At 38.8% G+C, this 24,669-nt stretch overlaps 1 protein-coding gene across 8 annotated transcripts in view; it reads right to left on the bottom strand.

The window, feature by feature from the left end:
• Positions 1-24,669, bottom strand: part of lpp (LIM domain containing preferred translocation partner in lipoma) — a 238,827-nt gene that overhangs the window by 41,479 nt on the left and 172,679 nt on the right. For all 8 annotated transcript variants that reach the window (XM_053227591.1, XM_053227583.1, XM_053227577.1 and 5 more), the window contains one exon: positions 14,790-15,359. In XM_053227591.1, coding sequence (XP_053083566.1) covers positions 14,790-15,359 — 570 coding nt within the window. The remainder of the gene's footprint in view (positions 1-14,789; positions 15,360-24,669) is intronic.

Genomic DNA, 24,669 nt, shown 5'->3' with positions numbered 1-24,669 from the left:
TAAAGGCTAAACTAAGAAGAGGTGCACACATTACCCAAAAGACCAATCATGAGACAGCAGCAGACACAGGACCAAAACGGACCTATGTGGTAATGTAAACTAAAAGCACATGAAGAAAACTCACAACAAAGCATGAGTGTGTGGCACGTTCCCCAGAATAGTGGATATTTGTGACAAACTAATTAATCATTGACAAAAAGGTCTCACTTTGTTGAGGTCAATAAAATGTGACAAATGACTGTGGTAATGGGGTTAATACTTAGTCATCTTGGTTTTAGAAAATCTCAGCCTTCTCTTAAAAACATGTGACATTCCTGAAGTCATGGGGTGCTCTCAGAATTGATTTAAGAAAGAGAGAAAGAGAGTGAGAGAATCATGCACAGTGTCCATGATCTACCATGTAAAACACAAAAACACAACAACAATAGGGCTTCTGAGTTTATTGCAGAACAGTGTGAGCTGAAACAACAAGTTTTCTGCAGGCAAAAAGAAGCTCAAGGCCGCTTTATAAGGAGCACACAGAGAAAGTATACAGTTCCCTGAGAATAAAATGGGTCATGTTGTTTCAGCTCTAATTAAAACAGCAAAGTAAAAAAACACAACAGCCACGTCTAAAGATACATGCAGCAGAGGCAAAGAACTGCAGGAAACGGCGAATGCGGCACTGATAATAATTAAAGACGCAAGATCAAGGATTTTCTGTTATTAGAAATTCGCACTGATGAGAAAATATAAAAATGTTCAATAAGGAGGAAATAATTATTGCGCTTGATGCACACGTGCAGGAAGGATGAGAATGTGTTGCTGTTTTCTTTGTGTGTGAGAAGAATGTATGTTCGTGAAAGTAGGTCAGGTTTTGGAAACTGACACATCTCCCTGCTAACAGATTAGAACAAGCCTAAAGAGCTGAGAAGAAGAAGAAGAGAGGAGCGAGAGAGAGAGAGAGAGAGAGAGAGAGATGTCCATTGAGGGGTTTGTGAGTTTGTGCCTTTGGCCACTGTCTGCCTAAAAATACTTAATGAGCACACTCTTTGAAAGCAAAATCTAGATTATTATTATTATTATTATTATTTGTTCTATTTGTGGCAGTAATAAGGACTATTTGCTCTACCTATGGTAAAATTAAGTCATAATTATATGTTTATGATGGCCATAGTTACTACTTTAGAAATGATGTCTTGGCCACCATCTTTTTCAGTCTATGTATGTCACTTTCATTTTTCTCCATAAAGCTGAGGTGTGGTGAATCCTTTCCATCAGCATCCAAACAGCCGCAGGCAGATCATTTCAAACGAGCGGCTGACGGTTATCTCCTGTCCAAACACCAGCAACCTGAATTACTTCCTCTGCCAAATACTCAGGGCGTGAAATAGCTCGTGTAGAGTAAAAGTTAATCTGGGGGCAAGGAGAGAATGATGAAGGGCCGAGAGTGGCAGGCTGCAGTGTGTATTATACACCAGCAGGGAGTGCTGTTATGCAGAACTACGTATGTTGAAACTGCAGCGACGTAACAGCCTCAACAGGGTAACAGCTAATGCAAAAATAAAAAAACCTTTTTATTAGTGTTTCAGCATACACTATTGCTTTTAGTATATATTACTGAATTCATATCTATGTTTGCATGAAGTGTCAGTGAATGTTGACTCCATCTGCAAGCACTGACTGAAGTATCGACTCCACACCATATCAGCAAGTACTGATTCCACATAGCACTGACAACTCCAGAGAGTATCAACAAGTCTGACTCAACTGAGTATCAGCAAATATTGACTGAATTATAGATCAGTGATTTCTAGTGTCCTACGGCAAGACTGAGTCAAGACCAAAACCATAGCCAATGTGGTCTGAGCACGACGGGGGGGGCTAGACCAAGACGAGAACATCACCACCACACGCGGCTGAGCCCATGTCAAGACCGAGACCAGACACAGAGATGTGTTAATTTGCTGGTTGTAGTATCTTCCTAACCTGACATGAAATTTCTATCGAATAAATTAAAACCCATCTAATGCGGTATTATTATTTTGTACAAATAAGTACACAGGACATACATTGGACATGTTAAGCATAGCCCATTCTTCTAGCAAGCGCCGCAGTGTAATCCTGTTTTATATCATTGCTATGTAAAGCACATATGGGGTGGAGGTGGCGAGGAAGCAGGCATGAGGTAAATGAAATGTCACAGAGTTTGTTAGTTATACAATAACTTCTTTTTTTTTTTTAAAGAAATGCAACAGGAAGCAGTATAGCACATGTAGAGATTTGCAAATCAAAGTACATTTCCTTAAACGTGCAACTATATTACAAGTACTTGTGCGATATTATTTCGAACATAAGAAGAAGAAGTATTTTGAAACAGTCACTTGAAATTTATAGGCACTACATAACTACATACATACATGTAGATAGACATTTACATTTTGTGCTGTAACGAGAACACTTTAAAGTATTTGCTCATTGAAATGATGTTACAGTCTCAGGTGGTGTCGAAAAAATATTTCTAGTCTTCGTAGGCTGAATTTCCCCCGAGTTTATGACAAGACCAAGACCATTGATTTGCGTTCTCAAGACAAGTGACTGCTCACTCCACTGAGTATTGGCAAGTACAAACTCCACAGAGAATCGGCAAGTACTGACTGCCTGAATTATGGATCAGTGATTTTTCACTCCACTGAGTACTAGCAAGTACTGACTCCATACAGATTTGTTGAGTACTGACTGAATTACAGATCAGTGATTTCTCAATCCACTGAGTATTAGCAAGTACCGACTCCAATAAGAACCTGTGAATAATAACTGCACAGATCACTGAAAAATGTTATTTCATCAAGTATGATTGTGAGTTGACTAAAAGTATCAGTGATATCTGACATCACGGAGTATTAGTAAGTCCTGACTCAGAAAAGACTGAGAAGAGACTGACTTCAAACGGTAGTGACTTCAGTAGTATAGAAATATGTCATAGAGTATTGGCAAGTCCTGATTACATGGAGTATCAATAGATGTAGTCAGCACTGACTCCACAGAGTATTGGCAAGTGCTGATTCTACAGAGTGTTCTGGGATTCATTCCGGGAATGATTTCTATCAAGATGCTGTTACTGATATAAAATAATGTTTTCCCTTTCAGTTTCATTTTTTAAACATATACAGTACTGTGCAAAAGTCTTAGGCACATGCAAAGAAATGCTGTAGAGCAAAGATGCCTTCAAAAATAATAAAACTAAATGTTTCTACGTTACAAAAAAATACTATAAACAGCAATAAACAGTAATAAATGAAACAAAGTCAATATTTGGTGTGACGCTCCTTCACTTTAAAAATAAAAAAATAAAAAAAAATGAGCTGTAAGTGTTACTGAGCATCTTGCAGAAGCAGCCACAGTTCTTCTGGAGACTTTGTCACATTTGCTTCTTATTTTTGCAGCAAAATCCAGCAGCCTTCATTATGTTTTTTTGTCTGAAAAGTGTCTCTTATGTAATATGCTGCTTTCTTTACTGACATACAAACATTTTTCTGTAACATTTAATTTTGTGCTGGAAAACTAATGTTTGGAATCTAAAATGTTTTTGTACTGAATCAATAATGTAGAAGTCATAAAATAAAAATCTATAACACAGTTTGTACTAAAAAAAATAGGCTGCCTAAGACTTTTGCCCAGTACTGTATTTGTTTGTGCTCATAAATATATCCTTTGTAACTCATATTTATAAGTACAAAGTCAAAAGACGGTGTAAAGTTGAAGTTGATATATGCACTGGAGCTGTATTAAATAACAAAACAAAAGTGTCCACATCTTTTAATAATTTCCATTACTCTCTGGCAAGCATGTGTGTATGTATGTGAAAGAGAAGAGAGAGAAAGAGCGAGAGAGAGAGGGATTGATTGATGTCTGCAGCAATTTACTGCACTGATGACTAACTCTGGAGAAGAAGAATGTCAATGCTTTATTATTAATAGGGGCACAAGACTCAGTCTGCCTGCTACACACAAGCCACTTGGATAAATAGAGGTGGCCTAACAGTGCAGTCAGCAGTTCTGCCCAGCACAGTGTTGTGCAGCGAGATCTCTGCCCTGTCAAGAATGGAGAGTAGAGTGTCTCTCCTACTCACTTAAATCTATTTACTATTCTAAAATGTGTTTTGCATAACCCCAAATCTCCACCCAAATCATTAGCAATATAAGCAGTATTAATCATTGAAGATGATCCAAGCATAATGTTTCAAGTTGAAAAAAAAAAAAAAAGTTTAGTATTGTGTTACCCAGATCTTAACTGAGAGTACAGCATAAAAGGGGAAAATTGAGACGGACTGAGGGTCAGCATGGGATTTAAAACTGCAAGATCAAATCAAGGCCCCTTTGTCTTGATGACAGTAGTACACCATATTAAATTAAACACTCACTCACTATCTGGCTTCAGGCCATGAATGTGCAAGGAGTGTGTGAGAACAAACAGACCATTCTGTGTGACTGTTTCAATGAGCTCTTGGCGAAAACTAATTTGATGTTTAAGAAGTACAAAGGTGAAAATTTAAGGAATTCCTGAATGTTAAGTGCAATGGAGAACTTCTATATAAATGAAACATTACTACAGACCACAGCAGATGACAGAGCTGAAGAAAAGGAACTGTGTGGATGTCTACATGTACATGCTGTGGTCAACTGGCATAAGGGCTGAAACACATGTTCAGACAGATCTAATGAAATTCTCATATAAGATCTGTAAATAGCTGGACCAAAACTGGACAGTATCAGTGATCCTGTGCACGCTGTAACCTCAGATTCCTGTTCTTGGCTGACAGGAGTGGAACCTGAGGTGGTTTTTCTGCTGTCGTGGCCCATCTGCATTGGTTTGATGTGTTGTGTGTTCTGAGATGCTTTCCTGCTCAGCACGGTTATAAAGTGTCAGTCAGAGAGATCACATTTTCGCCCCATTCTCATCTTTAATGTGAACTTTACCTGAATGACCTGTATATACAAGATGTTATGCATTGTGCTGCTGATTGTATAACTGCATGAATGAGCAGCGACACAGGTGTTCCTAATAAAGTGGCTGGTGAATGTATGTGCACATGGGTCTCCCAGTGTGTAGTCAGCAATGATCAAGTTTTATGTGATGCCCATACTTGTGGGGAGGGGAGGGGGGCATCTTGTTCCTGCACTACATTACTTACCCCAAAAAGAGATGTGAGAAAATCAGAGTATACTAGTGCTCCAATGTGCAGGGGTGATCTTTGCTCTCTGAAACATTCAGCAGCCAGATACACTTAAACCCATACCCCATCAATCAAACACACACATGCACATACTCTTAGCTACCCCAATAACACGCCAATTATAGCACACAACCAGCCAATGCCTAATGCAAACGATCACTTGTCACAAGGTGCAAAGCTACCAGCCGTGTTCAGCAGAATTAGAGAAAAAGACATCTGCTGCAGCGCCGACGAGGTGACGATGGGCCACAAATAGGCTTCATTGACAAAGTTGTATGTGCTGCTTGGAACAGAATGATCAAACCATAATGAGAACTTCACTAACATGACTTATCTCAAATTGAATTAAGCAGAAATAGAACAAATCTCCCTGAGTAGCCGTCCATAGCTGGTTGGAGAAGACAATCTGTACCTTGAAGCTGTTTTTCAGCCGTGTAATTGAATCTGTGCGTGTGTGTGAGTGTGTGTCATTGAGACTTTAGGCCCTGCTCCCTCCCTGATCTCTATCAGCTCTTCTCTCCTATGTTTCCTGCTAGTCTACCCCCAGCAGGCAAGCGCCATGTGGTACATGTGCTACTTAATAATAACCCCATCCTCCTAATCTCCTAAGTGTTTTTAATCCTTGCTGCTCCCCCTATTTTTATCTCATTTAGAAGACTGGGTTGATTAATTCACTCTTGTCAAACTAATTTTATGTACAGTAACTGTCTGACACAATTACAGATTAACACCTACTCCGACTGAATACCGACACACATATGTGAACATGTGCACACACAATATGCAAGCATGAGTGCCCAAACATGCACACGCACAATTTGAATATGTGTGCTTGGTTAAAAATTAGGGGAAAACAGCAGGATGTTATTGGTTAAAGAGTGATTTATAACACTGGCCAGGAAGAGATGCCTCTAACGACATATATTATAAACCATATCGCTTTGGTGAAAGGGAACATCTGCATGCATGTGACCCATTTGAGTACACATAAGTAAGGAATAAAACTCAACATGGCATTATAAGAAATCATACTTTTTTTTAAATCTGTTTAATGACGGTGGATTTTCTGCAAGACAAGTTAGTTTTGCTTATCTTTTACATTACAGCAGCTATAAACACTCATTTCCTCACTTCCTCTTGAAGTTAATAGGACAAAAAGGTTAAATAAATGTGTCCTCACAGAAAACTTGACCACATCAGTGATCAGACTTTTTTCTGATAATTAACAACACAGTTTTAAAATCTGTTTGTTATTAGACAATTATTATTCTTCTAATCTATTAGAAGTCACAGTGAGTTAGCTATTACTACAGAAAAGATAATGTATTAAACCAAGTACATTAAAATAAACCAGTGATTTGCCTTGCATTTGTCACTACTGTCAGAGCTGCTGTTATAGGAAAATAATCAATGCCCCCTGATCAGGTAGAATAGAGAATTCCACAGAGCTGCTGTATAATACCTGGTAGTTTACCACTATTTGATATTAACAGTGTTTATTACAATTACATAGAGTCTAAAAGTAAAGCTGCTGACATGTAATGTTTCAATAATAACTTTACTTATTTATACCAATTTTATATATTATACTTGTATGTTTGTTCACTTAAAACACCATAACAGAGTTCTCCATTCATAATTACCTAAACCCATGAGGGTCTGACATTAAATCAGTGACTAAAGGCTCCCTAATGCTACGTTTTAAAAATAGCAATAATGTTGAAATGCAAAGGGGCTTCTTAGTTCTTTCAGGAAGATTAATAAGCAACCAGTTGGGCTTTTGAGGAGGCTTATTAAAGAGGAAGCAGCTTCAGGAAAAACAAATGCCAGTAGGTCAATCATTCACATCTCATTCAAAGAAGCCAGAATCTAGTTTCATGGAACACAGACCCATGACAAGAGAGAGAGAGAGAGAGAGAGGGAGAGAGAGAGAGAGATGGGGGGTAAAAGATGTCAGAAGTTGCTCTTGGCACATCTTAGATAAATTATGATAATGTCACCTAGAAACTAGATAAAGCCTTTATCAGGAGCACAGTCAATACCTTAATAAAGCCTCTTCAACTGTGAGCGCTGAATGTCACAATGTTCGGCTTGAGTGATGGATTTTTAACTAAACAGAACCTCAGAGAGACTCTACAGCAAATGCATATGTGGAGACACTTCTGATGTCCTTGAAAGCATAAGGAACTCACTTAAAGCTTTAAGAATTAAAGTTTCCATTATGATTTCAAATACTCAAATAAATTGAAAGAGTCTATTAGTGCTGTCACACCATATCACCTCTAATCAAATGGATGAGAATAATAGTGAAAATCTGGCTCAATCTGTCAAAAATAATTACTCCTACAAAGTAAGATATAATAACAACAACAATAATAATAATAATAATAATAATAGTTTTTTTTATTGTATATTTTTAAAATAGGCCCCTAAGTGGCGTACAACAAACTTTACATAACGATTTTAGCTGCAACATCAGAGTTACTGCAAAATGCAGTGTGTTAATTCATATTGCACAACTGAGAACTGTTTATTGGGAAAAAAGGCCTTATAGTCACTTCCTGGTTGAAAAAGCTGACATGTAAGAGAAGCAGCTCTTCAGGAACAGATCAGGCCGTGTGTTAAAGCTGGACATGGGTCTCGAGTTGTGCCAAATGAATTAAACAATGGCTGCTCTGTTTTCAATTCCCACCCTGTGGTCAGTGCACACTTCACTTCACATTTAGTGGACCTATGGCATCTGCAAAAGTGAAACATTAACCAACTGCAAAACTTTCCAGAGGTTTAAACTTTGTAGAAGTTTAAACTTCAAATACAGTATTTATTTTCATTTGAAGCATGGACTCATGTAAATGTAACATGTAGAAATGCAAAGAGACCTCATAATAAAACCCTTGTATCTCTCATCTAGGTACAATTACAACTGATTATATTGTTATCATAGATCATTTATGGAACTTTCCATGATATAACATGATACCTCTTCAAGATCAAGATTCAAGATTTTTATGTGTCACATACACAAGTATATAGAGTACATAACTTGCAGTGAAATGGAAACCTGGCCTACTCCTCTTTAGACTGTGCATTAAATACTAAATTAAAGTTAAAAATTAAAAATCAGAAATGAATAAGAAATAAAAAGAAATAAGAGAAGAAATAAGAAATATATGTACAGGAGTGTGCAAACCTCTTGGATGGCTGCCAAGTTTATCAACAGCTACAACTCTCTTTGGGGTGACGTATTAATATCTATTAAATTACAATCTGGTAATAGTAACTGTCATGTGCTAGCAATGTATCTGCCTACATACTTAACAGTGGGATTGTCGTCCCCCAAGCCCAAAAAAGACACCACATGTTGTTTAGATCCCATACCAGCACTAGTGCCTTACACAGTACAAAGCCACCAATCGGGGCAATGATAGAGGCAGGGATTCTACTGAGAGGCAAATCAGGCAATAAACTAGTAAATAGTGTAAAGCTAGAGGCAACATAGAAGCCAGAGAACCAGCAGATTGTTAAGCAATTGTGGGCCAAAGGATCAATAGGTATATGTAGTTAATCAGCTTTTAATGTACTCATCATAAATGAAGACCAAGCAAAATTCCTACACACACTACATATAATGCCTACATTAAACTTACGTGAATATTTAGAGTAAACCTACATGAAAATTCCTTTCATATTTGTTAATTACACTGACCTGCGTTAAAAGTCATAGGTCATTAGGTTCTTTGATGTTGAGTGTGGGTGTGATAGTGACGACAAAGTTGACCTAAATGTGAACGTCGTGTAATCGAAGAAAGCCGCCTCAGATCAGTAGCGCCCGATGTTCTAGCAGGGGTTTATTTTGAGAAGGTGCTGACCGGGTCAAAGCCAGGTATATCATCTGGGTCACCAAGGAAAGAGAAGTAGGAAGGGAGGTGGAGGAAAATAGGAACGATGTCAGGCACAGGAAAACTAGAACTGAATGTTTGACCTTCTAGGGTCCTGAAGGGGTTCAGCAATACTAAACAGAAATCCCCCCAGTCAAATGTCACTGAAGCTCAGCATTAAGATGAGTGATCATCCAGCTTAGCCTTCTTCCGATTTAAAGACAGAGAAGAATAAGAAGCAAGGTATAAGCCTGAAAGATGTAAACAAATGGAATTTGTTTAATTAAGCAGTCACCGTGAAATTCACAGCACTTTTTGAAAACAGACATCAAACGTATTCCAGAGGATTTGTCTAATTAAGCGTCCTTGAGCTGTGCGGCTTCCTATACACCTTACTCCTCACATCAAAGAGCCAATCAGAGGGCAGATCCTGAGGGCTCTGCCAGTCAGAATTGTTCTTACTTCTAATGCCGCTGACCTTTTATAAATGACCCAGGATTTTGGTAATGAGATACACAAATCATAGCAGAGACCCCCTCCAGTGTAAACCAGAGCATCACTGTATAGGATAGCAAAAGTTAAAAGATTAAAAGAAAAACAACCCACTTTCAGAAAGTAAATGAATTTCGTGCATGGCAATGATAATGTTATGACACTGTTCCTAAACAGACTGATGGATGAAGACAAAATTTACAGCTTTCACTCTGAGTCTAATTCTGCTCTTATTTCATGTTGCAGAATTTTTATAAATAAAATATAAAATGAGCAGGAAGAATGGATATGACTTAAAGTACTCAAACATTTTAAAGGATCATCGAGGGGCTCTCAGTCAACAAAGTTTTTTAGTCATGATAATATATAGTCATGGTGACATTTCTACCAAACCACACTGACATTTTTTGCTGTGTGTGTGTGCGCATGTGTGTCTTGAGGATGAGCTAGAGTCATGTGACAGCTGTGTGTACCCACACACCATGGCATCAGGGGCAGGTAGGGGCCTTCATGCTGAGTGCTGTAGCATTATGTTAGTGAACTACACACTCAAGTTAATTAAACATGTTTACTAAGACGAATAGTCCGAGCAACACCACAGCAGTCTCAGTGATCAGGTCTCACCACATGACAACTCATGCTCATCGTGTTTCACAAATAAAGAAAATGACTAAGACTAAGGACGGCTGCTAAGAGGAATATTTATAACACATCTACTGAGGCTTTATGCGCACCCTACCAAATGAAATCCCCTTATCTCAAAAGTCCATCATTCCATGTTTCTTTTATTTTTTTTTAAATCATGAAGTACTTTCTATCTTTCAGCAGACAAGGGCACAATTTTCCTAAAGCACAGTAACCATACAAATTAAACGAATAAACGAATAACTGAATTAATTAGTGAATAAATAAATAAATGAAGAGGTTGACTAAGAACCTTCCATTTTTAGGCTATCCCAGGCTTCAGCCCTTCCCCAAACCTTTCGCTTCAGAATAAAAGTTAAAATTATAATAGTCAAAAATACTGTATTATCAGATAGAAAACTTTCATTCATCTTCAGTAATTAGATTTATCTTGTTCAGGGTCATGGTAGATCTGGAACCTATCACAGGAACACTCGATGTGATGCAGGTATACACCCTGGATGGGAAAAAATCCCAGAACACCATGCACACACACATTCACACACTCATTCACACCAAGAAGTAATTTAGCATAGCATGTGTCTGTCCGTTGATGTAGGGAAAACACCTGAGCTCAGGATCAAATCTAACTATATTCTGTACCAACACGCCACCCCAACACTCAATCACAATACTTACACATTGCACTAGTCATCAAATGTCAGTCAAACTGGGAGATTTCTGCTGATCCTCCACCTGTACTTCGAGATCATCGTATAAATCTTAATGATTGTGTAATCAAAGTGATCCTGCCGTCACCATTTATCCATTATTCTGATGCTACACATTCAAAATAGTATTACACAGGATGTAATGGAAGAAGAAGAAGAAGAAGAAGAAGTTTTAAATCTGGTTAGTGGTGTGTTTAGATATGTCTTGGATACAATTATGATTGCATTTATCCAAATTTTTCAATGGCTAGTTTTATGACTAAGAGCTTGCCTATTGGCTAAAACCATAAAATCGGATTGGTTTGAGGATTGCAGGAAAGGAATGACAGATCCCAGAGTTTAGATGGAGGTTGGATTTGATTCGCTGTTAGGTGGTTAAATTTTGCTTGAATCTGGCCCTCTCTTTCTGGATATCATTCTGGTTATCTCTATGGCTTATGTCTTTAACCCATTTGAATTGAAAATAAAACAAATTAACAGCCCCCTCCCTTTCTCACTTCCTGTCTCTCCCTCATTTATTCCCTTCTCTTCATTTACTTCTACATCTCTTTATGTTGAACTAATATAATAATATTATCTCCAACACTAATTGACCTATTAATGTACAGATTAAAATGGTCGTATACTCTTTATGCTTACTGTAGACACAGATAAATATCCAGTGTGTCTACAAAACAAATCCTTTTTGCAAAAGACCTCTAAGCCATATGTGGTTCACTGCCTCTGGTATAAAGAAGACTTTAAATGTTACATTCTTTTTGTGGTGCCACATTGCTGTGCTTCCTTGTTAGTTCCTTTCATTTTTCATCTATTATCAAAGTAATCACACATTCACAACTTCTGTATTTTTAATTGATCCAAAGCAAAACAAGGTCTTCAGATCTAGAATTTACACCTGTCGTTTACTTTATATGCCACACTGGGAGCAGAGCAGTAATCTACAGGCAAAATGCACTTTTTGTTTTCAACAATATTAATTAGCTCTCTTAATACATAACGATGCTTTCTGCAATGTGGTATTTAATTTGGGTTTAATAAAAACACAGTCCTTGATGAGTTGTTCCCCTATGGCTGGACTGCAAATGTTTGTACCAGTTTGAGCATAAAATCCTTGAATTAGAGGAGACTCAAGGGTCTGTTCAGAACCACACACAGCCGTGAGAGTATGTGTGTATGGATACTACTATAAGTGTCTCTATGGAGTAAGATTTGGTGGATTTCATGCAGTTATATGGCTCCTTAAGATATCCTTCAAAAAAAATCCATGGCCCCTGTTTATTTCTGATGTTAGATCACTGCTTTGATAAGTGTTCATATAAGCCGTATGGAAAAAAAAAATTATATATACAGTGGATATAAAAAGTCTACACACCCCTGTTAAAATGCCAGGCTTCTGTGATGTAAAAAAAATGAGACCAAGATAAATCATTTCAGAAATTTTCCCACCTTTAATGTGACCTATCACCTAATAATGTGGTTGCATAAAGTGTGCACACCCTTAAACTAATACTTTGACTTGGCAATATTCGCCCACTCTTCATTGCAAAAACGTTCCAAATCTGTCAGATTGCGAGGGCATCTCCTGTGCACGGCCCTCTTCAGATCACCCCGCGGATTTTCAATCGGATTCAGGTCTGGGCTCTGGCTGGGCCATTCCAAAACTTTAATCTTCTTCTGGTGAAGCCATTCTTTTGTTGATTTGGATGTATGCTTTGGGTCATTGTCGTGCTGAAAGATGAAGTTCTTCTTCGTCTTCAGCTTTCTAGTAGAAGCCTGAAGGTTTTGTGCCAATATTGACTGGTATTTGAAACTGTTCATAATTTCCTCCACCTTGACTAAGGCCCCAGTTCCAGCTGAAGAAACACAGCCCCAAAGCATGATGCTGCCACCACCATGCTTCACTGTGGGTATGGTGTTGTGCAGGTGTCCTTTTTGCGCCAAACATACCTTTTGGAATTATGGCCAAAAAGTTCAACCTTGGTTTCATCAGACCATAACACATTTTCCCACATGCTTTTGGGAGACTTCAAATGTGTTTTTGCAAAATTTAGCCGGGCTTGGATGTTTTTCTTTGTAAGAAAAGGCTTCTGTCTTGCCACCCTACCCCATAGCCCAGACATATGAAGAATACGGGAGATTGTTGTCACATGTACTACACAGCCAGTACTTGCCAGAAATTCCTGCAGCTCCTTTAATGTTGCTGTAGGCCTCTTGGCAGCCTCCCTGACCAGTTTTATTCTCGTCTTTTCATCAATTTTGGAGGGACGTCCAGTTCTTGGTAATGTCACTGTTGCGCCACATTTTCTCCACTTGATGATGAGTCTTCACTGTGTTCCATGGTACATCTAATGCCTTAGAAATTCTTTTGTACCCTTCTCCTGACTGATACCTTTTAATAATCAGATCCCTCTGATGCTGTGGAAGCTCTCTGTGGACCCTGGCTTTTGCTGTAAGATGCGACTAAGAAAATGTCAGGAAAGAACAGCTGAACTTTATTTGGGGTTAATCAGAGGCACTTTAAATGATAGCAGGTGTGTACTGACTCCTATTTAACATGAGTCTGAATGTGATTGCTTAATTCTGAACACAGCCACATCCCCAGTTATAAGAGGGTGTGCACACTTATGCAACCACATTATTTTTTTATTTTTACTTGCCCCCCCCTAAAAGATTTCAGTTTGTTTTTCAGATGAGTTGTACAGGTTATAGGTCACATTAAAGGTGGAAAAAGTTCTGAAATGATTTATCTTGGTCTCATTTTTTTACATCACCAGAAACCTGGCATTTTAACAGGGGTGTGTAGACTTTTTATATCCACTGTATATATATATATATATATATATCCCTCATCGTGACTCACTGCAAACATGGTCATATCGTGAACCACAAAAACAGAAGTAAGGAACTGAAAAACAAATTTGAGATATTTTATTTATAATCATGCTCAAGACACTCAAGCCTATGAACAAATGATTAATCCAAGTAGCTGCTAGATACGATCCCATCCCAGTGGATATTACCAACTGTGAGTCAGACTGCGGTAACCTGATTTTTTAAATCCTGAGCAAGATATTCTTGAAAAGAACTGAAAAACAATACAGCAATAATGGCTTGGGGTAAGGAATGTTCTTTCCTATAATGCTCAGCATCAAATGTGGAGCAATGGGATTTTCAACAATTATAATTGCAAAGTTTGCCAACTCCCAAATTCATGCCGGTAGGTGGACTGACTATTCTAATTGCCCTTAGGTGTGAATGAGTGTGTGTGCATGGTGCCTTGTAATGGACTGCCGCCCCAATCAAAGGTCTACTACTGCCTCATATATTCTCGAGATAGGCTCTGGATCCTTCAAGACCCTGATCAATCTAATCAAATATGAAGTAACCTTATTCAAGTACATCATAGTTGTGGCATTTCTTTACTGTTATAATTACGCATAGTGATGTATTACTTTTAGGGTTTCTTTGAGACCCTCTTTGCTTTTTGATTCATAGGGCAAAGGAACTCAACACTGAACAACCCCCTAACCATCTGGGGTTGAAAGGGATGTTGGCCAGCTGACTGCCCTTTCTGTTTCCATTTTCTGTTTTCCCTCATGGCCATGGACCTCTTGTGTAAAAAGATTACAGATTAGAAGTGTGGATTCAGTGCATCAAAGGACTGTCAATAGGTGATGCCAATAATAAGACAGAAAATGAATGGCTTTACTTCAAGGAACTTTTCACATATTACCTAGTTTCAACAGAGTGAAAACAAACAAAAAAACTCAACTCATTCATTCTTTCTGTAATTGTTTTTTTTTTTTAATTTGTCTACCACTAGGAGTGATGTAAGCAGATTGATCCTACCTTCTGAGCTCCCATTACTCCTGCTCCATAAGGTGCCATGCTGGCAGGAGGGTCGGTGATGTAGGTCTTCTTTGGGGCAGGAGGCTGGTAGCTCTGATTGTGTGGTAGTGCAGCATGGTGGCTTGGTTCAGCTCTCCAAGTGTTCTGGCCTCCAGGGGCTGGAGCTCCACTGTAGTGTTGCTCATGGTACCCTCCAGATGGGGAGAAAGTTGGCTGTGGAGGCCCGTAGGCAAAGTCAGGGCCTCGAGGTTGGGCCGGTGTGTATTGCCCCTGTGCATACGTGGCTCGGCCAGGCTGCTGATGCTGCTGCTGAGGGCCAGGCTGAGCTGCTCGTGCCTGCACACTGAACGTGGGCTGGCTGGGGGTAGAGGCCGTGCTGTAGGAGGCAGGAACTGGTTGCTGAGGCCGTGAGGAAGGAGATGGAGAGGAGGCTGGAGCAGCAGATGGAGGTGCCTGAGGTTTGGGAGTAGACTTTTTGGTGGCGGTCAGAGGTGGCTGGGTGGGGATCACCATGCGTTTGTAGCCTGTAACAGGAGCATTGGGGCTTGTCGCTGGTAGGGTGGCAGAATTCTGTGCAAAGTGAGGAATGGGATTAGTTAGTTATTCTTAATTAAACATTAAGCAAAATGAACCTCTGGTAGCTGACAGAAAGCATATTAATTAACATACACTATAAGGCCAAAAGTATGTGAAGACCTGACCATCACATCCATACGTGGGCCTTCCCCAAACTTCTGCCAGAAGGTTGGAAGCGCACAATTGTCTAGAATGTCTTTGTATTTTGTAGCATTACAATTTGCCTTCATTGAAACTAAGACGCCCAAACATGTTCCATCATGACAATGACCCTGTGCACAAGGCAAGGTCCATAAAAACATGGTCTGCCCTGACACCAATCCCACTGAACACCTTTGGGATGCATTGGAACACTGAGTACGTGTCAGGCCTCCTCAGTGCCTGACCTCACTAAAACTCTTGTGGCTGAATGAGCACAAAACCCCACCAGCCACATACCAAAATCTAGTGGAAAGCCCTGCCAAAAGAGTGGAGGTTATTGTAACAGGAAAGGGGTACTAAATCTGGAATAGGATGATCAAAAAGCACATATGAATGTGATTGGTCATGTGTCCAGGTGTGACTTTTGACCATATAGTGTACTATATGGTGGGGTTTATAGCCACCTGGTTTTATACTAATTTTGAATAAGCACATATTAAACTTTAACTGATGCAAAACAAAGCAAAAAATGGTTGACTACACTGTTACAGAAAAAGGCTCATTGATAATCAGTTGTTAGTAAATGGCAGTTAGTTTCCTCTTGAGGGGAGACATGAGGAGAGCTTACACATTTCTTCACAGACAGTAATCTCAACTCAGGGTCTAGCTGGAGATCCTGGAATCGTGAGGCAGCAATGCTACCTGTTGCTCCACTGTGCCACCTAGCTTGTACTCCTTAAGTCGATTATATGGACAATACTGTCTGGAATATCAGCATTTCCCTCAGATGTGTCGGTATATTACTAAGAAAATAAAACAAACAACTAAAAGTACACTGTGAACTCTGCTTCAAACACTGACTGAACCTCCATGAGAAACAGCAACATTGTGTCAGCAGTCCTAAATTAGCCACTATCAGGAATTTCACCTTTTAAAGAAATTGTGAGTTTTTGTCTAGTGCTCTTTTGATTGTGCATCTTTAAAACATATGCCTAATATTTAATGGATACACATTTGCTTTTTGACAAACTGGATGGAAAGATTGCTTTTTTTTTTTTCCTAAATTAAATCTGAAATTCCCATCAGTTACAGCTTTGAAACTTCTTTCTGATGAGCTTTTCCCACGAATACCATTGATTTTCTGTATAAAATATCATCCTGGGTTAAATCTCATGACCTTAGGGTGAACACCCAACTCCTTAACAGCTATAAAAACCCTGCAAGCTGTAGATCAGACATGCTTGTATGTGACACTGCATAACAAGAAGAGCAGCACTAACATGAAGAGGGATCCTCGAGAACATCAGGGCGGCTCACACACACAACTCAACTATGATATGATTTATTCAGCCTGAGGCTTACAGTGCAAGTAATTATCCAGCCCGTCCAGCAGCTATCCATCTTCAGGACAAGTGCATCAGCCATGAGCCTGGCCTGCCTGGGGAACATCCAATCATAAAGTACAGCTAATAAAACACGAGGCAGAAGGCCAGGGCTGTTTGGTGGAGGAAGAAAGAGCAGTGATGGGCGACCTGACACTTGTGCTGACGTTAGCTGCCTGCACGGGATAGCGGACTAAATCAGAGAGATTTGTGCACTTGGACTTCCTCAGCAGTGGACTGAGCTGATTCAGAGAGAGTGCTGCAGTTCAGCTGAATTAATAAGAATGGTTCTTTCTTCATGCTTCCGGGCAGGATAATAACAATTTGCCATTTTGGCAGTAGTCATAGACAAGACAAATAGCAGTGACGTTCAGTGACAGGATTTTTATAAGAGGAGGGTATGATGCATTGTTTGAAGGTGTGACAAGGTTTGAGTTCTATTTTTGTTCATTTTCAGCATTTGTCTGACTCTTTACATCTATAGTAGACGCAACTAACCAGTTAAATGAGGACTGCTGGGACTGAGCTATAATTTTATGATGAAACACTGAGTAATACATCCTGTGATAGTACCGTAGCCTTGAGCACTTTTTCATGTTTTATTTGAGGACATCTATGGAGAAAATGTGCTTGTTAATATGTTTTTTTATCATTTAGTCAAGCTCTCCACTCACATAATCAGCATAATCAGTATGGTTATGCAGGAAGAAGCAATGTTGCATCATTCATGCTAGATGGTTGGCATGCTAAATGTTATTTGCTGAGCAAAGTGGGTTAGGTATATCTGAGTGGTTTCAGACGGAAAAGATTTCTCTCAGCCATTGTTTTGAGGCTACAAATCATTTCGGCTTTTAACTTGTCTTGCCAAAAGACCTGTAATTAATAACATGACAGGCCCAAAATTACGCAAAAAACCCTTATGACTATAGTATAGCCCTTTTTTTTGGTGGCGCTTTGCTAATTTAGCACACAGACACAAACTTAGCACTGAGCTATCTAAAGACATACATCAGACCCCGTAATATCCAATATTCAGAATAGCAAATCAAAGCATAATAGGAGCACTGTTCTAGTGTCAAACTCTCTAATGACCTACAAACTGACTGTCATTAACCTACGCTATTCTTTTTAGGTTACTGCCTACAGACACAGAAAAAGAAATCAATTACTGTCTTTATCTCTTGATGAGAATAAAGCCGTAGGCTGCAGAAATGAAAAAGACACCTCTGTGACCTTTTATGACTGTTCACAGTGCTGTTCTGACACAGGGCAAGGTTTCAAAACTAAGTGTAAAACCCACGGTTTCAATCACCTCTTCTGTGTTTCATTAAATTAACTATTCAAATGAGGATCAGTGTTTATTTCTGTCTGTTTCTCATAAGGTGCACACACAGCTTCAGCATCGACTTCACCACATAATTCACAAAGGTTTTTACTGTACAGCTAAAGGACAAGGCTGGTATATTTACTACAAGAAATGCTGAGCTTCTTGGAGGATGGTCTCACCCATGCAGTGAGCAATCTTTTTTTCCACTTTTAATTTATTTTTATTGTCTAGTAACTTTTTTCCAACTTTTTGTTAAGTATCTCTAACAAATGTATCATTACACATAAATGATACAAGAAACTATAATGTACTATAACTACTGAGGATGTTGTACTGTTATAGATGGATTACAGCAATAAATATAGTGGTTTGCATAAGTATTCACCCCTTTGAACATTTTGTAATTTTACAATCTGTAACTGAAATGGCTTTCATTGGGATTGGTTTTCGTGAATATACTAAAAATAGTCCATAATATTGAGCTGGGGGAAAAAATAGTTTGCAATATTATTTACCCATTCACCCCTGTTGGTGCAACCAGTTTCCATCAGAAGTCACATGATTAGTTGAATGGAGCTCATGCAGGTACAGTCCCTTCCAAAAGTATTCAACCCGCTTAAAAGTCATCAGATTCACCTGGATTACAAATGACACTTATACACATTGCTCCAGCCAGTATTTTTATTGCAAACCAACATGCTCTTATATATTCAAAGACAATATTAATTATTTGTCAGCTGATCTTTTAAAAGAAAACTGAAAAATGCTCCTTGCCTACGTAATCACCCCTTGCAGACTAGTACCTGGTTCAGCTACCTTTTGCAACAATAACAGCTTTAAGTCTGTTGGGCTAAGTTGTATACTTATGCAAACAGCATTTTTCAGTTTTTGATTTTCTTTGAAATACTCGCTGACCAACACTGTAAACAACCGTAATGTTTTCTTTACTTAAACAGTCAAGTAATCATGACTAAACACTACTTAAAATGTTGCGTTTTGTGCCCATAAATCAAAAACCTAAGCTTGTTTAACTTATTTACCTACAAAATACAAAAGCAAAAGATTTCAAGTGTTATGAACTCAAAATCATAATTCATTAAAATAGCTCACACTGGTCTTTCTTTGACGTGATTGGCCAGGCAAGCAGTTCTGCCTGGCAACAAGACAACTAATGCACTGATTGGTAGATAGCTGCAAAAGGCGGTCCTCTTCATTGCGTCTGTTGCCGGTACTGGTGTAGTGAAGTGTTAGAGTTCATCATTGGTAGGAGAGATGACTCCATGTGTGTTTAGAAAAAATGGCAATCATGTAGAGGATGTTTTGTAAATAGAGTTACATTATGCTAAAAAGTGTTAATTTCCCCTAGGTATGGACACTTTTGGGACACCCTGTGTTTACATACACTTGAAATGAACACCACGTTATGTGAACTTTATTATTTCAGTATACTGGTTCCCTGGTGGACGCGCCATGGCCTGGGTTCGAGTCACGGTCAGTAAACTATAAAGTACATTATATAAACACCAAGTTAGGTGAACTTAACATTTTAAATACAGTCTACATGAGCACCAAGGTAAGTGAACTTAAATATACAAGTTTTGGGAGACCCCGTTACTCAATTAAATTGAGGGATTGAGTTTACTCATTCAAGTACAGTCAACTCGTTAGGCTTTACAGTGAATAATTAATTCTGACTTTGAAAATTCACTGGAAGAGAACATGAGTTCGCAATAAAAATACTGACAGGAAGAAGATGTGGTTTTATCATTTGTTAGTCAGACAAATTTGATCAATTCCACAGGGGCTTGAAGACTTTTGCAAGCCACTGACAAGGGTTACGTGATTTCAGTATAAATAAATTCCTGTTCCTGGAGTTTGTTAGAGAGACAAAGTTCTGGGAAAATATCAATCATGGTTAGTTTATACAAAAACTTTAAACATCATTAAATCACCATTAAATCCATTATTAAAACGGAGAGAATATGGCACAGCCAGGACTTTGCCTAGAGGAGGCTGTTCACCAAAAGTCAGTGACTGGGAAAGGAGAGCATTAGTCAGACAAGCAGAGTTAGGGAAGTTTGAGTAGTCGGAGAAGTCCATTTCAGTTCCAGGTTGTTATACTACAAAATGTGAAAAAGTTCAAAGGGAGGTGAACACTTTTGCAAGTCTCTGTATGTACTAAAGCATCATACAAATGTGCATCCATTTCAGTTCTGGCTCGTGTAAATATACAACAGTATCTTGACGTCTTCAAGTAATACAAATGTACCTGCCCTCACTGTGGTACCCCTGAGACAGTCTGTCCTTTACCAGCTGTCAAGATAGGCTTCTGTCCTTACACAACCTAATGAACATGTTTATTTATGTACAATTTAATAATGTAATCCACCAGTAACAGTACAAACATCCTCAGTAGTTACATTATAATTACTTGTATAGTGCATGTGTAACAACACTGACCAAAATATTAAGTCAAAACAAGTGAATTTACAGATTTATAAGGAATTTAAAGCCTTACTATACTTACATATCTAAATCTGACAGAGTGAGACAAAAGTCTCTCTGAAAGATTACATGGTTTAATATCACTTCTATTTAACTAATTAGCTCAGAAGAAATATCTCTCTGCATGCATATGTAAAAAAAAGCCTGAACATGCCCTTCAGGAACTGAAATGATTCAATTTAAATGTTTCATGCTTTTTTTTTTTTAAATACCCCAGATTATTTTATCTATAAAAGCTAACACTGAGAAATGCAAATACAGCCCTAAAAATAATTACATTGTCATGGTAGATTTTACACTTGCTACATGTGAGGAGAGAGAATCAGCCATTTTATTCAGTAATGAAACCACAGGTAGGATACGATCAGAACAAACCAGCAAGAGTCAGAGTTTTCGTCAAACAAAAAAAAAAATGCTGTAGTCAAATCATTTTCATCATTTTGCAAACCTTAGTTGTATACTGTGCAAATGTTTGCAGACATCAAATCATAGAAAATTTCCACTTTCAAAAAGTCCACTAAAGTTCCTGTATTCAGTTCCTCCAAATTATATAAATTAAAAGGAACAAGATGTCTTAGAGTATGTGATAACATATGGTTACACCATATTACCTTATTTAGTCTTTTTTTGTATATGTGACCTGGATCTAAAATAAAAATGCAATGTTTAGACAGCTATGAATTTGGATTTATCATCGGCATATTCTAGAAAGCTTATAAGATCCTATAACAAATAGTATATATGTAAGAAGAGTGCTCAAGTGCTCAAAGCTGTGCCTTTGAAACATTAAAGGGCACTCCATTTGCCATATGAAACAACCCCATAACACTTCTGTCATGCAAGATGCACTAGTGCACTAATAAATTACAATAATAAAACACTAAAAAAAACTGCATGTAAATATTTCTTTTAAAAAAATTTGTATCAAGTTAGAAAATAATGCATTTTCATTAGTGGTCTCAGACCTTTGGACCAAGCACACTGTTGACCTCGTTTGCTATTTTTCCACTGCAGGATGGCTGCTGGGTTTCATAAATGATTATCAGATACTTTCTGATGGCTTTTGATGGTACATGAAAGCAGGAGGTTTGCATGTTTTGGAGCTAGAACCACAAACCTCTGGAATATATCCATGTCAGGATGCAGGAGAAAGAGACGTGGATCCACCAACAGGCCCTAAGCCTACAGATTTTCTGTCAAATGCGTTATGTTTCATTATATTATCCACTGCATGCATTCAGGTCTGTGGGGTTTTAGCAAGCAGGATGCATAAAAACAGGCGTGCAGCAGCATTATTTATCTAACCAAGCGGATACAGCACATGCTTGCAGTTTCCAGAAGAGAAACCATACAGGAAATATTCCATACCACAAAACAAACACAAACACACGCTGCCCTGTTGAAGCATCTACGTCAAGTGTGTCTCCACAGTTTGGTTTTAACCTGAAGTGAGCCAGCTTCAGTAAGCTGGCCTGCAGTAATGCTCTGATATACATAAGAGAAGTGCAATGGCTGTCAGAAATCTACTAGAGACACCGGGTACACTGTTAAGCAATGGCTATATTGAGATTTAGAGCTTTTCCCAACTTCCTTGTTGGGCAGTTTGCTTTCTTTCACTATGGCTTGTTTCCGTCTTCCTTCTCTAAAAGTCACTTAAAAGAAATACTTTCAGAGCCTCAGCATTTATAAGAAAGTGAGACTTAAAGTCACCAATAACATACCTCTTCAGTTTTTTCCCCAAAACTGATTTTTGCAAACAAGCTGAGTGTGAAATTTTTCTGAGGCTCTTCAAAAAAGGCTTTTTGACACATTAGAACAGATTAGGAAAGCCCGTGCAGGGCTCCGGGCCTGGCTAAATCTGTTCACTTTGCATTTCAAACCCAAGGGGAATCAGGAGTCGTACTTTTTCAGCATGGAGGGGTAGCCCCTCCACTCCACAGCTCTTCATTTCTCCTTTATATGCATCTCTACAACTAGTTAAAGAAGGTGAACTTCCCCTCCTAACTTCACTGGGTCAGGTACGGTCACACTACGAGTGATTGGATTTTTTGCGTGCATTTGCAATCCCTCATTATGCTTTGCCGCTGTGCCACTGACTAACAGGAAGTGAGACACAATAACTGTCTTAGTGGGTCTGCTGCAGTTGTGCACTAAAGCCCAACCAGGCATGAAGTAATGGGTCTATCTCCTGCTACACCCATTAAAGCTCTCTTCTCTTCAATCTCCAGCTCTGCTTTGTATCAGCATTTAAAAATAGGCTGAGATAAGGTACATTAAATATGATTTAAGATGTCTGCCTTAAAACGGACCTCCAGCTGTTTTGAACCCTTGCACGTTTGCAGATAAAGTGCATTTCACGGCTGCAGAGAAATCCTTTGCTTTAACTTTTTTTTTTACTTCCTTTTCTTTTTCCCAAGTCATATAAATTCCCCACCGAAAATATTGGAACGGCAAGGCCAATTCTGTTGTTTTTGCTACACACTGCAGACATTTGGGTTTGAGATCAAAAGATGAATATGAGACGATAGATTAGAATTTTAGCTTTCTTTTCCTGATATATACAGCTAGATGTGTTAAACAACTTAAAACATGGCACCTTTGGTGGCAGACCACCTAATTTTTTGGTTAGCAAAAGTAGTGGAACAGAGTCTTAAAGTAAATTAAAGTAAATAACACTTAATATTTGGTTTCACATGCCCTGCTTGCACAAACTGCATCACGCCTGCGACCCACTGACATCACCAAACTGTTGCAATGTTGCAAAAGTACCGTAGCTTCTTTCAGTTGTTGTTTGTTTTGGGGGGGTTTCTCCCTTCAGTCTCTTCTTCAGGAGGTGAAATGCTGCTCAGTGGGGTCAAGAGCTAGTGATTGACTTGGCCACTCTAAAACCTTCCACTGTTTTCCCCTGATGAAGTCCTTTGCTGTGTTGGTAGTGTGTTTTGGGTCACTGTCTTGCTGTATGATGCAGCAAGTTCCTGCCAGTTATGGTGCATGATCCTCCCATGATGCTGCAAGTTCCTCCCAGTTAGATTGGAAGCACTTCTCTGTAACTTGGCAGACAGAATGTTTCTGTAGACTTCTGAATTCATTCCGCTGCTACTATCATGAGTTACATCATCAACAAAGGTTAGTGAGCCTGTTCCAGTAGCAGCCCTGCAAACCCAAGCCATGACACTACCTCCACCGTGCTTGACTGATGAGATAATTTTTTTGGATCATAAGCAGTTCCTTTCTTTCTCCACACTTTGGCCTTTCCATCAATTTGGTAGAGGTTAATCTTGGTTCTAGAAATTTCTGCTCTTGAAGTCTTCTTCAAAACAGTGGATTGTGATACCTTCACCCCCTGTGGAGGTTTTTGGTGATGTCACTGACTGTGGTATTTGGGCTTTTCTTCACAGCTCATACAATGTTTCTGTCATCAACTGCTCTGTCATCAACTGTTTTCCTTGGCTGACCTGGTCGATGTCTGGTTGTTAGTAGACCAGTGGTTTCTTTCTTTTTCAGGACATTCCAGTTAGTTGTATTTGCTATGCCCAATGCTTGTGCCATGGCTCTGATCGATTTTCCCTCTTTTTTTAGCTTCAAAATGACCTGCTTTTCTCCTATAGAAAGCTTTCTGGTCTTCATGTTGGTTTATCTTTTTTACCACCAAATGCAGTCACAGGCAAAACCATGGGCTCAAACCAAAAGTAGACATTCAGAGCTATTCATTGTTTAAACAATCAATCTAACAAAGCTCACCTGGGCAACAAGAAACACATCAGTCACGTGTTCCAGTATTTTTAATCACTTGAAAAATGGGTGGGTTCAAACAAAAGGTGCCATGTTTTAAGTTGTTTAACACAATTAGACGTAAATATCAGGAAATGAAAGCTGAAGTTCTGATATATGATCTCATATTCATCTTTTGACCTCAAACCCAAATGTCTTCAGTGTATACTTTCACAGG

The sequence above is a fragment of the Pangasianodon hypophthalmus genome, chromosome 2, assembly GCF_027358585.1.
Source record: "Pangasianodon hypophthalmus isolate fPanHyp1 chromosome 2, fPanHyp1.pri, whole genome shotgun sequence".
Taxonomy (NCBI): Eukaryota; Metazoa; Chordata; class Actinopteri; order Siluriformes; family Pangasiidae; genus Pangasianodon; species Pangasianodon hypophthalmus.
The sequence above is the reverse complement of the archived record's forward strand: the minus strand, read 5'-3'. Positions and strand labels throughout refer to the sequence as shown.